Source organism: Chroicocephalus ridibundus, chromosome 8 (genome assembly GCF_963924245.1).
Source record: "Chroicocephalus ridibundus chromosome 8, bChrRid1.1, whole genome shotgun sequence".
Classification (NCBI taxonomy): Eukaryota; Metazoa; Chordata; class Aves; order Charadriiformes; family Laridae; genus Chroicocephalus; species Chroicocephalus ridibundus.
The window spans coordinates 6,144,505-6,158,607 of record NC_086291.1 but is presented as its reverse complement, the minus strand read 5'-3'; the positions used below and the strand labels follow the sequence as shown (position 1 = coordinate 6,158,607).

At 53.4% G+C, this 14,103-nt stretch overlaps 3 protein-coding genes across 4 annotated transcripts; 1 reads left to right on the top strand and 2 right to left on the bottom strand.

Annotated features, from left to right (window-relative positions):
* Positions 1 to 973: 973 nt before the first annotated feature.
* On the top strand, positions 974 to 2,203 carry TMEM205 (transmembrane protein 205). The gene is made up of 3 exons (XM_063344574.1): positions 974 to 1,255; positions 1,356 to 1,519; positions 1,763 to 2,203. Exons 1-3 carry the CDS (start codon positions 1,126 to 1,128, stop codon positions 2,060 to 2,062), a joined length of 594 nt encoding a protein of 197 aa, XP_063200644.1. The 5' UTR covers positions 974 to 1,125; the 3' UTR covers positions 2,063 to 2,203.
* Positions 2,204 to 2,703: 500 nt separating this feature from the next.
* Positions 2,704 to 10,022, bottom strand: TTC4 (tetratricopeptide repeat domain 4). 2 transcript variants are annotated; one of them, XM_063344573.1, is made up of 10 exons: positions 9,916 to 10,022; positions 9,711 to 9,828; positions 9,414 to 9,575; positions 9,099 to 9,176; positions 8,204 to 8,328; positions 7,825 to 7,911; positions 6,744 to 6,958; positions 5,393 to 5,474; positions 4,217 to 4,299; positions 2,704 to 3,229 (listed from the first exon to the last, which is right to left on the bottom strand). In XM_063344573.1, exons 1-10 carry the CDS (start codon positions 9,985 to 9,987, stop codon positions 3,130 to 3,132), a joined length of 1,122 nt encoding a protein of 373 aa, XP_063200643.1. In that variant the 5' UTR covers positions 9,988 to 10,022; the 3' UTR covers positions 2,704 to 3,129. The 2 variants fall into 2 exon arrangements, 1 of the variants encoding a protein (XP_063200643.1); XR_010072314.1 differs by having other exon boundaries at positions 3,182 to 3,229; positions 5,213 to 5,474.
* Positions 10,023 to 11,508: 1,486 nt separating this feature from the next.
* On the bottom strand, positions 11,509 to 13,164 carry PARS2 (prolyl-tRNA synthetase 2, mitochondrial). The gene has a single exon (XM_063344046.1). The coding sequence runs from the start codon at positions 12,988 to 12,990 to the stop codon at positions 11,569 to 11,571; it is 1,422 nt and encodes a 473-aa protein (XP_063200116.1). The 5' UTR covers positions 12,991 to 13,164; the 3' UTR covers positions 11,509 to 11,568.
* Between the last annotated feature and the right edge of the window lie 939 nt (positions 13,165 to 14,103).

The window sequence follows — 14,103 nt, the reverse complement described above, 5'->3', positions numbered from 1 at the left end:
CCTGCACGGAGGCAAACGATTTGGAATGGCAGATCCAGAACCCTGGGACCAGGAGGGCTCCGTGCCGGCTGCCCGTGGCGCCCACCACTGCCGTCCTGCACAGGGTGATGCGGGGAACAAAGCCCCACCAAAGGACTGCGGCCACCTTCCTTGGGCCTCTGCCATCGGGAAAGCCAGGGGATGGAGCAGGGAAGCATCCCAGAAATGCCAAGAGGCTTGTGGCAAAGAAAAGGCCGTGAAGATTTCTGGGGATTTACAAGCGCTCCGGGTGGGATCCGAGTGCCTTCTCCAGTGGGTGATGCTACCATCATGAGAAGGTTTCAAGGACCTGATTTTATAGACGCCTAAATAAACACATTGGAATTGATATATAAAACCACGGTGTGTGTTTATCTGTTTTGCAGGGGGAGTGGGATGTAATTAGACGGCAGCGTTTCTCTCAAGGCTGTTCCCGCTCCAATTCATGCCCCGAGGCCGCTGGCCGGGGGGAGGAGGAGGAATAAAGCAGGCGGCAGAATTGATGGGCTGCTCCCAGCAGCTTTGTTTTAATTAATTTCCAAAGCGCTCCTTGTAGCGGAGCAGGCAGCTCCTTCAAAGCCTCCCTCTCCCCGCCGCTGGCCGTGCTCTCGTGTTTGTGCCAGCGTGGGGTCCGGGGCAGCGGGGTGACGCCGGGAGCCAGCCCGGCTTCTTCGAGCCCCCAGGCTTTTTTGTTAAAGAGTGCAAAAACTCATGCTGTTTTTAGACAGGGGGACTTTTCCCTGGCCAAGAGGCCTCTTTGATGGCCGCAGCGTGGGCAGGCGTATCTGTCAGGGCTTTTCCTTTTTATTGACTTTCTGCTCGTTCCTGCTGCCAGGGGTCAGCCGGGGCTTTGGCTGGACATTACCGAAAGTCCACCCGACAGGGCCCGTTACCAGGTGCTGACGCAGTGCCCGGCCCCTGAGATAGAAGGGGTCCGAGAACCGGGTTGGCAGCCCCGTCGAGTGGGTGGTGGCAGGGCTGGGAAGGGGCTGTGCCAGCTCCAAAGCTCTTCCCAAAGAAGCCAGCTTGTGAAGCTAAACTGCCTTTGCTGCACCCAGCAAGGTGACGGCAGTAACAGCAGCGAATTGGGGGGGCGGTTCGGCTGACATGGAGGGACTCGTCCCCAGCCAGGACACCACGCTGATGGACACAGAGCCCTCCAACACCATCAAACTGCTGCACCTGGTTTTCCTCTCCACCTACTGGGGAATGCAGATCTGGGTGACCTTCGTGGCAGGTAGGTTGTGGCCCGTGCACGCCACCGTGGCTCCCTGGCCGGGGGAAGGCCCAGGGGAGGTGGCTTTGCCCCAGGACCTACCCGCTCTCCCCCCTTGCAGGGTTCGTGATGGGCAGCCACCTCCCTCGCCACACTTACGGCTCCATCCAGCGCCAGCTCTTCCCCTACTACTTCCACATCGGCTCCACTTGCGCCTTCCTCAACCTGACTCTATTTGCCATGTACCACCCCAGCGAGCTGCTCAGCGACGAACAAACTACCCAGGTAGCCTCCCGCTTTAAAACATGAGCTGGCCCTAGCCCAAATTCCTCCCTCCGCGGGGTCCCGCTCCGCTCCGCTCCACTGAGGTTGGTTTGCAAACGATGATGATGTCCACACATGGCTCTGGTTAAAAGAAGCCGGTTAGCATCCAGCTTGCAGCGAGCCTTGTGCGTTAGAGGGGTTGGGGGAGGAATTTAATCTACCAGATGTGCGAGATGTTCACGGGCGGGCCTTGCTCCCCTGCAGATCATCGTCTTCTTCGTTTGCGTCGCTGCTTCTGTGCTGAACACGCAGTGGTTCGGGCCGGTCACCTCCGGCATCGTGGCAGACATGCACCTCGTCGAGCGCAGCCACGGCCTCGGCCAGGAGGTCGGGCTGTCGACCAGCAAGTCCTGCAGGGAGCTGCGTGCCGCCAACCCCAGCTACAGGCAGCTGTCCCGGCAGTTCTCCCTCTACCACGCTCTGTCCTCCCTCTGCAACCTCTGCTGCGTCGCCTGCAACGGCCTGAGCTTGTACTACTTGGCTGCCCGACTCTCTGCCCTGTGAGAGCCGGGGCTGGCTGGCCAGAACCAACGCTCTGGGAAAAGGGAGGCATCCTGCTGCCTTGTAAACTAACCCCCAGCTCTGGAGATTAAATTTCAGCATCCTCAGACGAAGATACTCTTAACTGTGTTGGCGCACGGTACAGAAATTTAGGAATAGTGAAATGGAAATGCTTTCTTTAGCGCCGTCTGAATACAGCTCTTGGAGCGCGAAAAATCCTGCGTGATCTGAGCAGGAGTGTTTATGGCTGACCCTGTGCGCTAGGTGTGTCTAAGAAAAAAGAGATTTAGAATTACTTTTAATTAAATGCTGAAAGCTAACACAGAAGCGCAGAAGACCCTGCATGTTGGCTTTACCGGTTAGCGTAACGGATAAGGTTGTTACGTTTGGGTTTAGAATTACTGTTCGTCATTCTCTTGGAGTATTTAACGAGGTGAGAAGAATTATTGTCTCATTTATTAGGCAGAAGTCAGTCTTACTTAAAATAGACATGTTTATTTCCGGGTTCTATGGGGCCATCGGTAAGGTAGCAAAAGGGTCAGTAAAACACACCGCTCCCAGCGAAGAGCTCTGCTTTACCCTGGCCGGCGGCAGAGCCGAGCGGTGAAAAAGCAGCAGCCGTTTAATCCCAGGCAGGAATCTGACTGCATCCGTCCCGCTGCAGCAGGCAGGTACGGCCCCGGACCGCTGCTGTGAAACCCCAGCAACCCCAGCCCACCTCCACGGAAATCGGTGACTTTTCACAGGTAAGTAAGTACCTTCCCAGCTGCTGCTGCTGCGTCAACTGCAGCCAGCGTTTGGCGCTGCTTCAGGTTTATTTCGTAACCGCATGCAGCCTATCACCGAGGAGACCTTCTGCAAACCAGCTGGATTTCTTTTTAAACAAATAATCCCCTCTTGTAAACCCTTCATTCTCCCGTGCTGCTTTCCTGCAAGTTTCCCCGTGTGCCAAGATTATTCTTCCCCCTGAAGCGTGCAAGGTCTTTTAGTACAAGCAGAAGTTTGCAGCCTGTAGCTGGGATAACAAACAGCAGCCTCTTGCACAGGATTCCTCGTTTCGTTCTTGCTCGTTATAGTCGATGCACCTTCTTGCCAGAGAAGTACTTCTTTGAGAACGGAGAATGCTTTACAAATGCCAAAACTGTTGGAGTGCCAGCCTTTACAAAATACCTGCAAAGATTAAAACGAGTCCTTTGGCTTCCTTGTAGCTGGCCAAGCGTCATGCAAGGTGAGTGACTTCTGCCCAGCTCAATAAAGACTGACGTCCCCAAGGCCAATGACAAGCTTTTTGGCTGATCAGCAGAGCCTTTCGTAGCCAGGGCTACACACATTTAGGAGGAGGAGTGTTGTATGAATCAAATCCTCTCCCAACAGCTACTTCTAATTAAAACAGCTGTCATTCTCCCTCTGGAAGGAGGTTTCCTTTGCAACTGCCCTTACAGCCTGAAGTCTGCGGGTTTACGCACGTTGCTGAGTTTTATGGAGGGACAGTTCAAGCACAGCCCGCAGCAGTGGACCTAGAGCTCCGCTCCCACGGTGACAGACCAAGCCCCCAGCGCCGGGCAGCAGGCCTTCTCCAGCCAGCTACAAGACGGTGCGAGTTAACAGCACGGGCTTTACAGTAACTTTTTGGCTTCACGAACAGCAAATTCTTCTCTCTAAATAACTGCACAACACTTTAAAGTCAGTTTCAGAGCGAAACTGTGCTGCGTGCTGTGCTGGGGGCCGCTCATGCAGCATCGTTAACAGTGAGAGCATTGTTAACCTTCAACATGCTCTCTTTACATGCTGCTGCTTTTTCCCTTTTTTTTTTAAAGTAGCACTGCGTAGATGGGATCTGAAACAGCCCTTTTGTGCTGCTGCTTGTGGTGTGTAGCCCGATTCCCCTTCCCAACTCCATCCAGTCCTGGAAAAAGTCATTAAGTTTTTTTGTTTTGGGAAAAAAAATGATGTAAGTCGCTAAAGCCAGGCACAAAATCCACGCAGTTCCACTGCTTTACACCTTCAAGAGTTAGGACTATTAAATCAGAGAAGAGTTACGACAATTAAAGTCCAAGAGTTAGGACTATTAAATCAGAGAGCAAACTGCATTTAAAGCCCGTCGCTCATACTTTTTGCCTTTGTGCTCTCTGTGGGCATGAACAGGTACGGCCTCACCTTTGGTGCTGCAGCACTTGCAGCAACGTGTGTTCCGGGTTCAGCTTGTACATTTCTGTTCTTTCTTCATCTTCAAAATAGAGCTGAAAAAATTTGGGAAAGTTATTAAACACTTAAGATACATGAGGTCAAACTACTTAAGCTGTTAAAAGTCCAGTAACAGCACACCATATATCGACTCGAAATTTACCAAACATCTGTAGCTGGAATCAGCTGTGTCGGACGCTAACTTCAGGAACATAGAAATTGTTTTGTGTAAATTCCAAGTCTTCCCTGTATAAACTAGCTCAGCTTCTAATAGCAGTGGCAGCAGGAAGGCAAAATACACTGGCTGTTCCCGTGCTTTACAGAGAAGCAATCAAAATCTACGGGCTGCTTTTTAACAGGTGACACGCAGCAATGGTACGAGCTAAACTGAGTAGGTTTAAAGGTACTTGAATAAAACAGAGTAGATCTAAAAGATTTGAATCCAGCAACTGTGCCTTAGACTGCACACGGAGCTACAACCCCAGTATTTAACCTGGTAAAGTACACAGCCACTGTCCTTTTGGACCTGCCTGCTCACTGCACGAAGGGCTGGCACACGTCACGCTGAAGTGGGAAATGAAAAATAAACACCTGTATCCTTCCATGTACAATTTCTGAAAAATTCTCCAAACCTGCCATAGCCGCAACCAACTCGCACCTCGGATGTGCTAAAGTCTTAATAGACATATACTGTCTTGATGGGATTAAGTGTTTAAACACCACCAGCTAGATCTGAAAATAACCCTTTTTTAAAATTCGTTACATATTTCCTCATTTGTATTGAGCAACTTCACAACTATGCAGTTAAAAAAACGGCAGCCTACCAGCTCGATGGCCTAAATCTTAATTATCATTACAAAGATGAGAATCTAAGCAGTATCTATAAATGCCTTCTATCAAATACAACCTAAGTCGAAGAAAAAAGAACTTTCATTTTCATTAATGAATTCTGTGTCCGTGTCAGCACACCTGGAAAATGTTTGTGTTAATAAACGAACATAGCTCTCCAAATCCTTATTTCACATCCATGTTGGGTAAACAGGTAACGATGCCATTGCTTTCATACGCTCCAAGCTGCTCCATCTGACTCCAGGAAAACCAAATCACAACACGACAACCTTGAAATAGAAGGAAAGTCAAACCTCCCACCTCGATATTGCTGGGAAGGTATTTTCTTTCTAAATCCCAAGGAGGTAACTCAGCAAACATCACCATTAAATGATCAATAAACCTAAAAGCCAAAACACACTTGGTTAGCTTAGATGAAGCATTCAGCTGCAATGATTTGTACAGTTGCATTTGACTGATGGTAAAAATACATTGGCAAATCAGACAATAAAATTGAAAGTAAGTATGGATCACTAACAGTTTCTTCCCTTCAAACTCTTTGCTTTCCCAATGAGACCAAGGCCCCGTTGTAACTCATGCTATCGGTTTCAAACTTGAGCAGTGCAACAGCAAATTATTTTTAACTTTTCGTTTTCCCACTGAAGAAGATGTCAAAATAAACACCCTGCATTTCATCTAAAATCGATTTTCCTTTTACCCGGTCCCCCCAGCACCACGCTTCAGCAGATCAGAGAGCTCAGAATATGCTCGTGTGTCAGAGGCTTGCTTATTTTCCTGCTTGCGGAGTGTTGGTGGCTAATTTGTTCTAAGAACCCATTTTCATTTCTTTTGGTCATGAAAAGGAGTAGTGAACAACATCGTATAAGAACCACAACTTTACTACTCTGTTTGCAGTGTAATTTTAAGTCCTAAACTTATTATTAGATCTGAGGAATAGGTACTTCCCCACAAAAAAAAAAAGAAGTTACAAATTCCAAGTTTGTTTAGCATTGCAAGATCAGAAACTGAAGTTAATATCAAGAGAAGCGGAATTCCCACCTTGTCAGTCACTTGCTTATAGTCTGAAAGGTCTGCAGCACTTCAGTCAAGCCTGCTGTAAGCCCCCATGGAAACTATAGGGTCACTGGAGGTTATGAGAGGTCCCCTTTGGAAGCTTTGTATAATTTTTAAGTTTAATCCTCTTTCCGAGACCCCATATTTGGAGGGCTTGGGAACAGCACCTTAATGAACCTCTAAAATCCGTGCCTGAGGATGGGACACAGGTATAACTGGCCACTGGTCTAAGCTTTCACGGCAACCCCCTTTAATCACATTGGCCAAATATGACATGTTTGTCTGTGCTATAAATTCATGTAACGTCAAGATTTTGGCCCTCATATTTTGAAGAGGCATTTGTAAATCATAGAATAATTCTTAGAACCAGATGAGCTTTAAGGTCCCTTCCAACCCGAACCATTCGATGATTCTATGAGTTCAGCTTGGAAAGGACCTCAGGACGTCATCGAGAGCAGCCTCCGGCTCAAAAGCAGGGTCAGCTATGACATTAGAAATCCGGAGCTACTTCATGAGCATGGCAGTGCTTCACTCGCTGCCTGTGCTCACCTACTCAAACATCGCCTTTATGCAAGAACGCTGCTGACAGTGCATTTACCTGGAGTTCTCATGAAAAGCCGCAATGAAGTCTGTCTGCTCATGCTCAGGGTACAGAAAGAGGACAGGCCAGTTTAGGTTGCCATCAGCATCTAGGTGCACCTTTGCCCCTGTGGCATTGTCAGAGTGGAATCCATCTATGGATAACTCAGCCAGGCCGTCTGATATTTCCTCTTCTTCATTTGAAGGCTCAAGAACTAGCTTGATATTTCTTTCCTGGGGAGGAGGAAGGAAAAAACCAAACCCAACCAAAAAACAAACAGTTATGGTGGGAAGAATAAGAGCAAAAAATCAGCAGCCAGTAAAAAGACAAATTGTGTTATTCTTATTAATGAGTCAGCTCTTAAACATGCCATCAAAAGCCTTCTTACAGTATCAGACTCAGGTGACCAGTCTTCCCAGCAGAATCCAGAACCTCAGCCAGACACCCAGACTCCTCATAAAACAGAGGAGGAGAGGTGGGAATCCAGAGAAGCCTGCACGCTGAGAGAAGAGCCTGAGAAAATGTGGGGCAAGGGAGGCATCTGAAATCCTATTCTTCAGGACCATAACTTCAGGGTGCAACGACACGCACCAGCTCCTGAGAACATCCACGCTTTCAGAGAACTGAAGAAAGCTCACTCTTTCTTTAGAAAAACAACTGCAGAAGAGGAGACCAGATTTTACGTAACAGCCCAAAAGATTTTAACATAGACCAAACAGACGCCAAGAACGGAAAGGATCCAGGACGGATTCTGTCCTCCACCGTACTGGATGGTTATCTTTTACCCTTCCACTGAAATAAAGCCCATCAGCAGCAAACAAAGCAAGGTTAATCGGGCCAGTGTGATGCTACAGCTCAGCAGACAGAGCGCTCTCTTGAACATTTGGTCTACCTCCTAACACTGAGTTTGTATTTTGCATTAGCTGTTACCTGAAATATGGAAATGTGGGAGCTGGGGCTTGAGGCACACAGATAAGGAGAACCATGGCTTTAGCTCGATTTTTTGGCTCTAGCCCACTAAAGCCTACATGTGAGAACAACCTCTTACAGACAGACAAGAGAGCTCTTTAAAGAAAACCAAACCCCGTCACTGACCCACCTTTATTGCTGCAAGCAAAATTTCCTTTTGACACTGCTCTTTCTTCTCCATCACTTTTGCTTTCCTTGCATCCCGCTCCTCAGCTCGCTGCATGTAAGAAAAGGTTGCACCATGGTCACACACAGCAAACCAATGCCCATCGCTGCCCTACCCTGCCAACGGGTGGAGAAATCATCTCAGATCTCCAGAAGGGTCCCCTCCAGCTCTCTCCCCTACACATTTCAACAACACGCACTACATGGAACCACCACTCGATTCTGTTTGGGAATATAATACACAGAATCTTGTACGGAGCACTCTTCAACCAAGGATCCCAAGGTGCTTCTTGACACAAAGTAGGCGACAAGCATTGTAGACGCTGGACTGCCTTAATATTTACCTTTAATTTGTCAGCTTTAGCTCTCACTTCCACAAGCTTTTTCTCTTTTGAATCTATTCGCAAGCCCTCCTCACACCATGCTATTGCTTCGGAGAAATTCTTTAGCTCCATGTGACAGAGAGCTCCTGGAAGGATTAAGATTTTAAGGTTATGGTATTGGAGTCAGAATACAATCACTACACAAAGTGGTGGTTATGAAGACAGCATTAGCCCTCATGCTTTCAAGAGGCGCACGCAGCAGCACACACTATTGTCTTGCGGAGTCACGTTCAATCGTAGACTGCCAGCAGGTCAGCTGAGAAGAAAACTTAAAATATTTCAGCAGTTCCCGTATCATTTGCTCATCTAGTCAGAGAAATCGGCAGAATGATGCTAGAAGTGTGTGTTACTAGCAACATTTTATCATTAAAATTTGTCTCATGAGGAAAAATAAAGCGGCCATTTCCATGGAGTGAGAAAGGCTGGGGGGGGGGAACCCCCAAACCCCAAAACTAGTGGAAAACAGCAAAAGTTATGCTGTGCTCTACAGAAACAGGTCCAAAGCCTCTTTGACAGATACAGACGCTGAAGAGCAATGAGCAAAAAGGCAGTATTTTGACTAAAAAGCCAAAGCAAAAGGCAGAGCTCTGTTTTGGGGAGAAACGGCAATAACAAAACAAGAGAAGTGATCTGGTACAGTAACTGCTTTAATTTCCTGAAATGAATGATGTCCTGAAACAACGCATGAATGCACACTCAACACTAATTTCGGGCATGCAGTGAAACAAAGCGACATCCAACAACAGTGTGTTCCTGGGTTTGTAACAATAACAGCACAATAAGTAAAACTAACATGTGCAAAGCTGTTTTGAAACGACCTTGCGCTCCGTGCGGTAACATGTGCTTTGACTCTTACCTCTTATGATTGCTTTGAGATGGGTGGGCTTTAGCTTTTTTGCTTGGATGGCATCATTGAGAGCAGAACGGTAGTTACCTATAAGCAAGAAACACCGCTCAAAACTTTTCATTTATGCTTAAAGTGCAACCAGATCCAAAGGTGACAAAACGGCTTATGTGGGGACTCTGTAACTCAGTTTCTACAATCACTGTGAGGCGAGTGGAGGAAGGAAGAGCACACTAAGAGCAAGGACCGAAAGGAGAGGAATCCCTCAGGCAGGTGAGCGCCCCGTTCCCAGCCCTGTCCGAGGAAGACGGGGGCACGTCCCCTTACCCAGGTAGAACTGTGCGGCCCCCCGGTTTGTGTGCAGCACGGCGTTCAGCTCGGGGTCCTCGCAGTTCTTTTTCAGCGCCTCGCTGTAGGCGATGACAGCTCTCCTGTAGTCCTTCTCCCTGAAGTACTCGTTCCCTTCATTTTTGTACATCCTGGCCAGCTCTGCAGGGATGGAAGCGGGGCGGGGGGAAAGAACGGACAGGGCCTGAGTGGAGGGTGCCGCTCCCCAGCGCCCCAGAGGCGTCCCAAGCCCTCTCGCCGAGCCGGGCAGACCCCCTCCCAGCCCCGACTGCCCACCTGCGGGGCCCTGCTCCTCGTCGAAGAGGAGGGACTGCAGACAGGCCAGCTCGGGCTGCCGCGCCGCGTCGATCTCGGCCGGACACCGCTTCATGAACATGGGGATGGCCTCCAGCTCCTGCGGGCGGACACACACCGGCGCTCAGCTCAGCTCAGCTCGGCCCGGCCCGGCCCCCCGCACCCCACCCGGGCCCCGCCGCCTCACCTCCTCCCAGCTGTCGGGGTGGAGAGCGCCCCGGTACCGCGCCGCGCCGCCGCCAGGCCCGGCCTCCGCCATGCTGCCGCTCCGCGCCGCCCCGCGCCTTCCCTTCGCCCGCCCCCCGCCTCAGGCCCGGCCCAGCGCCCTCGGGCCCGGCCCCACGGCCCCAGCGTCCTCGGCCCTGAGCTCCCGGGCCCGGCCCCAGCGCTCTCGGGCCTGACCGCCCGGGCCCGGGCCCGGGCCCGTCCCCGAGCCCCGTCCCCGCGCCTCCGGGCCCCGTCCCCAAGCCCACCCCCAGCGCCCTCAGCCCCGGCCCCAAGCCCTCAGCCCTGGTGTCCCCAGGGTCCTGTCCCCAAGCACACCCCCAGCGCCCTCAGCCCCGGCCCCAAGCCCTCAGCCCTGGCCCTGGTGTCCCCAGCGCCCTCGGCCCTGAGCCCCTGGGCCCATCCCCGAGCCCTCAGCCCCAGTGCCCCAAGCCCATCGCCAGCGCCCTCAGGGGCAGGTAAACCTAAAGGTGGCATCTCCCATGGGCATGGCAGCTGGAGCTGATCCTTGCTTGGGACAGGGAGAAGGCGACCCAGGTGACCTCCTCAGGTCCAGGAGCACGCGGGTCTGACACAAAGCCCTGCGTGACAGTGGCACCGCTGTTGGTCCTGGTCTCCAGATCTCAGAGGCAGGAGCTGCGGCACAGGGCGAGGGGAGTCTCCCCGCTCGAGGGAGGCTCAGGGGGCCACGGCACCAGTCAGTGTCACTGGGATGGTGGCTGTTCCCCGCAGGAGCCCCGGCAAGGCGAGCCCCAGGCTGCAGTGGGCATGTACGGGCGGGATGTCACCAGCCAGTGGGACAGGGTTACTTACAGCCTAAAAACAACATGGCCCGGACTTTTGCAGGTCCCCTGATTTCATGTTTCCTAGTTAATCTTTTCGGCAAAGATTTTCTACCACTCTGAGGCTGCATCCCCGAAACCACACTTGGGTGTCACCACCCAAGCCCGGCAGATCCAGGCGCCTCACCAGCTGGACTGACCTGCAGGACTGGGATGCGGATGCCCAACACCATTTTTCACCTTAATTCCTGCAGATTTGCAGTGCTACGGCATTTTCAAGGTGAACAGGGCTCTGGAGTTCACTATTTCACTTTAATTAAGATTAGCTTCCAGCTTCACGGAACCTGGGTGTCTCCACAGAGAAGACACAAACGGAGTAAAGGTGCCTTCCTTTCTCTCCCTCTTAAAATCCCCCATGCTCAGAACTCAGCATCTAAGAAGGGAGAGGGAAAGCCCTCCTGTCCCCCCTCCTGCTGCCTCAGCTGTTGTGTGGGCTCGACAGAGGCCATTGCCAGCCTGTTTGCCGTGGCCGGGCAGTGATGGCTGGCCCTGCCAGCGCTCCCACAGCCATGTGAGGTTACACACACTGGTAAAAGCAGCTCGTGGGGGCCCGCAGCCAGAGGAGAAACACCCCCGGTCCCACAGGGAAACAGGATCTGACCCCAGCTCAACCCCAGCGCCATTGCAAGGCACCGAGGCCAGCTCTGACATGAGCTGGATTCGGCTCCGCTCACCCCGAGCCTTCACCGACAACCTGCACATCCTCGAAAAGGAACCGAGGCTCTTCAGATAAACTTAGTGCAGCAAAGATGAGAAATTCAGAGACAGGGAGTTTAAGGGACTTGCACTTTACTCATCAACTCAATGACACCTTCCTTGGTGAGGAACAAAACCTCGCCGGTGTTCTGATTCCAAACCTCAAAGACCGGGGGGTCCTCGCAAACCCTTTTCCCGGCTATGACCACGTAGGGATAACCCAGTTTGTTGGCGTCCTTTAGCCTTTTGCCGATGGTCAGCTGCGTCCTGTCGTCCAGCACCGAGTCACCGGCGAGGTGGGGCAGCGCTTCGGTGAGGTCATCGTACACCCGCTCCAGCAGCGCAGCTCCCTCCTCCTCCTCCTTGCTGCCCTTCTTGGGGGGAATGAAGCAGACCTGGTAGGGCGCAATGAGGCTCGGCCAACGGATGCTGTCCTCCTTAGACAGCACCTCGATGGAGGCTGCCAGGATGCGAGTGACGCCCAGGCCGTAGCAACCCATTTCTGCCAGCTGGGGTTTGTTCTCGGGGGAGAGGAAGACAGCATTGGAAACAGAGGAATACTTGGTCCCCAGATAAAACGTGTGCCCCACTTCGATCCCTCTGGTCTGGGTGAGTTTTTCCCTGCATGTGGGGCAAGATGTTTGTTCCCCGTTTAGCGTTTCCACGTTGGCTGCAAAATGTCCGTCAGGGCACAGCACCAGCCTGTCCTCACCGACATCTGCCGGGAGCTGGAACTCATGGGACATGGTGCCTCCAATGCTGCCCGTGGCTGCCCGCACTTTGACGAAGGGAAGGCCCAGCCGGTCGAAGAGGCTGCAGTAGGCGTCACACACGAGGTCATAGGTCTGCCGAGCTGCCTCTTCAGAGGCATCAAAGGTGTACATATCCTTCATGTAAAACTCCCGCCCACGCAGCAAGCCGAAGCGGGGCTTGGGCTCATCCCGAAACTTCCTGGTTACCTGGTAAAGGCGCAGCGGGAGCTGCTTGTAGGACAGGTTGCTGTGAGCGGCCACCAGCTCCGTCACCGCCTCCTCATGCGTGGGGCCCAAGCAATAGCGCTTGCCGTGCCGGTCCGCCAGCCGGAAGAGCTCCGGCCCCATCTGCTCCCAGCGGCCACTGGCACGCCACAGCTCCGCTGAGCTCAGGCTGGGCATGTTCAGCTTCTGCCCCCCCACGGCCTGCATCTCCTCGTCCATCACCTTGACAAGCTTCTCCATGGCGCGGACGGTGGGTGGCAGGTAGTAGTAGCAGCCGGGGCTGGCGGGGTGGATCAGCCCCCCTTGCAGCATCAGCTTCTGGCTCCGGCAGAGGGGCTCCCCGGGCCTGCCCTCCAACCCCGCCTCGCCGCCCACCTGCAGGTTGAGGGGCTGGAAGAGCTGTGAGAGCAGCAGCCGCCTGGCTCTGCCCGGGCCGCCATGCCGGGGCCCGCAGCTGCGCCATCTCCTCAGCAGGCCGGCGGTGCGGGCCGGGAGCCGCCATCTTCTGAGCAGGCCCGCCATGGCGGCGCCGCCCTCACACCTCCACGCGGACGTGGCCGCGAGCGCGCGCCAGCCCGCCCCGCGCGCCCCCCGCCGCCACAACCAATGGGGAACAGCCCCCTGTCACGTGTGTAGGGAGAAACTCACCCGCAGCCGGCCAGAAGCCGGAAGTTGGCGGAGCGGAAGGAGGCAGCCAGGACTCTATGGTTGCGGCGGCGGGGCGGCGAGCGCCACCTGCCGGGCGGACAGGGCGGCCGCGGCGGGAGTCCGCCAACGCGCCGCCGTGCTGGGGCTGGGGACGTGGCGCGGGGCGGGCGGGGGGGAGAGACGGGGCACCCCGAGCTCTGCCGCCGGCCCAGCACGGCAGCTGGAGGCTCGGAGGGAGCTCAGCAGGCAGCCAGCCACGGGCAGGGGATGGCGGCGGGTGCCCACCGGTGCCGGGGCGGCGGGGTGACAACGGGGCTCTTAGAGGGCTAATGCCACAGGGGAGGCCACGGAGGGGATCAGAGGCTGGAGCCCCTCTGCTGTGGAGCCAGGCTGAGAGCGCTGGGGATGATCAGCCTGGAAAAGAGAAGGCTCCGGGGAGACCTGAGAGCCCTTTCCAGGCCCTAAAGGGGCTGCAGGGAAGATGGGGAGGGACTTTTTACAAGGGCGCGTAGTGATAGGACGAGGGGTGATGGCTTCAAACTGAAAGAGGGGAGATTTAGATGAGATATCAGGAAGAAATTTTTCACTCTGAGGGCGGTGAGCCCCTGGCCCAGGTTGCCCAGAGAAGCTGTGGCTGCCCCATCCCTGGAGGGGTTCAAGGCCAGGCTGGACGGGGCTTTGAGCAGCCTGGTCTGGTGGGAGGTGTCCCTGCCCAGGGCAGGGGTGGAACTAGATGGTCTTTAGGGTCCCTTCTAACCCAGACCATTCTATGAGTCTATGATTTGTCTATTGCTTTTTTAATTAGAAAGATTATAGAAAACTGTGTCAGAGTGAACAGCTCGCGAGAGTGTCAGACACTCTGCAGAACCTGCTGCCACCCCCACGACTCAGAGGGACAGTGACCGCACCTTCGTCCTGCCCTTGGAAGAATCCACCTTCATCATCCCAAACAGCAGCCTCAACAGCTTCATCCTCCCCTGGGCGACC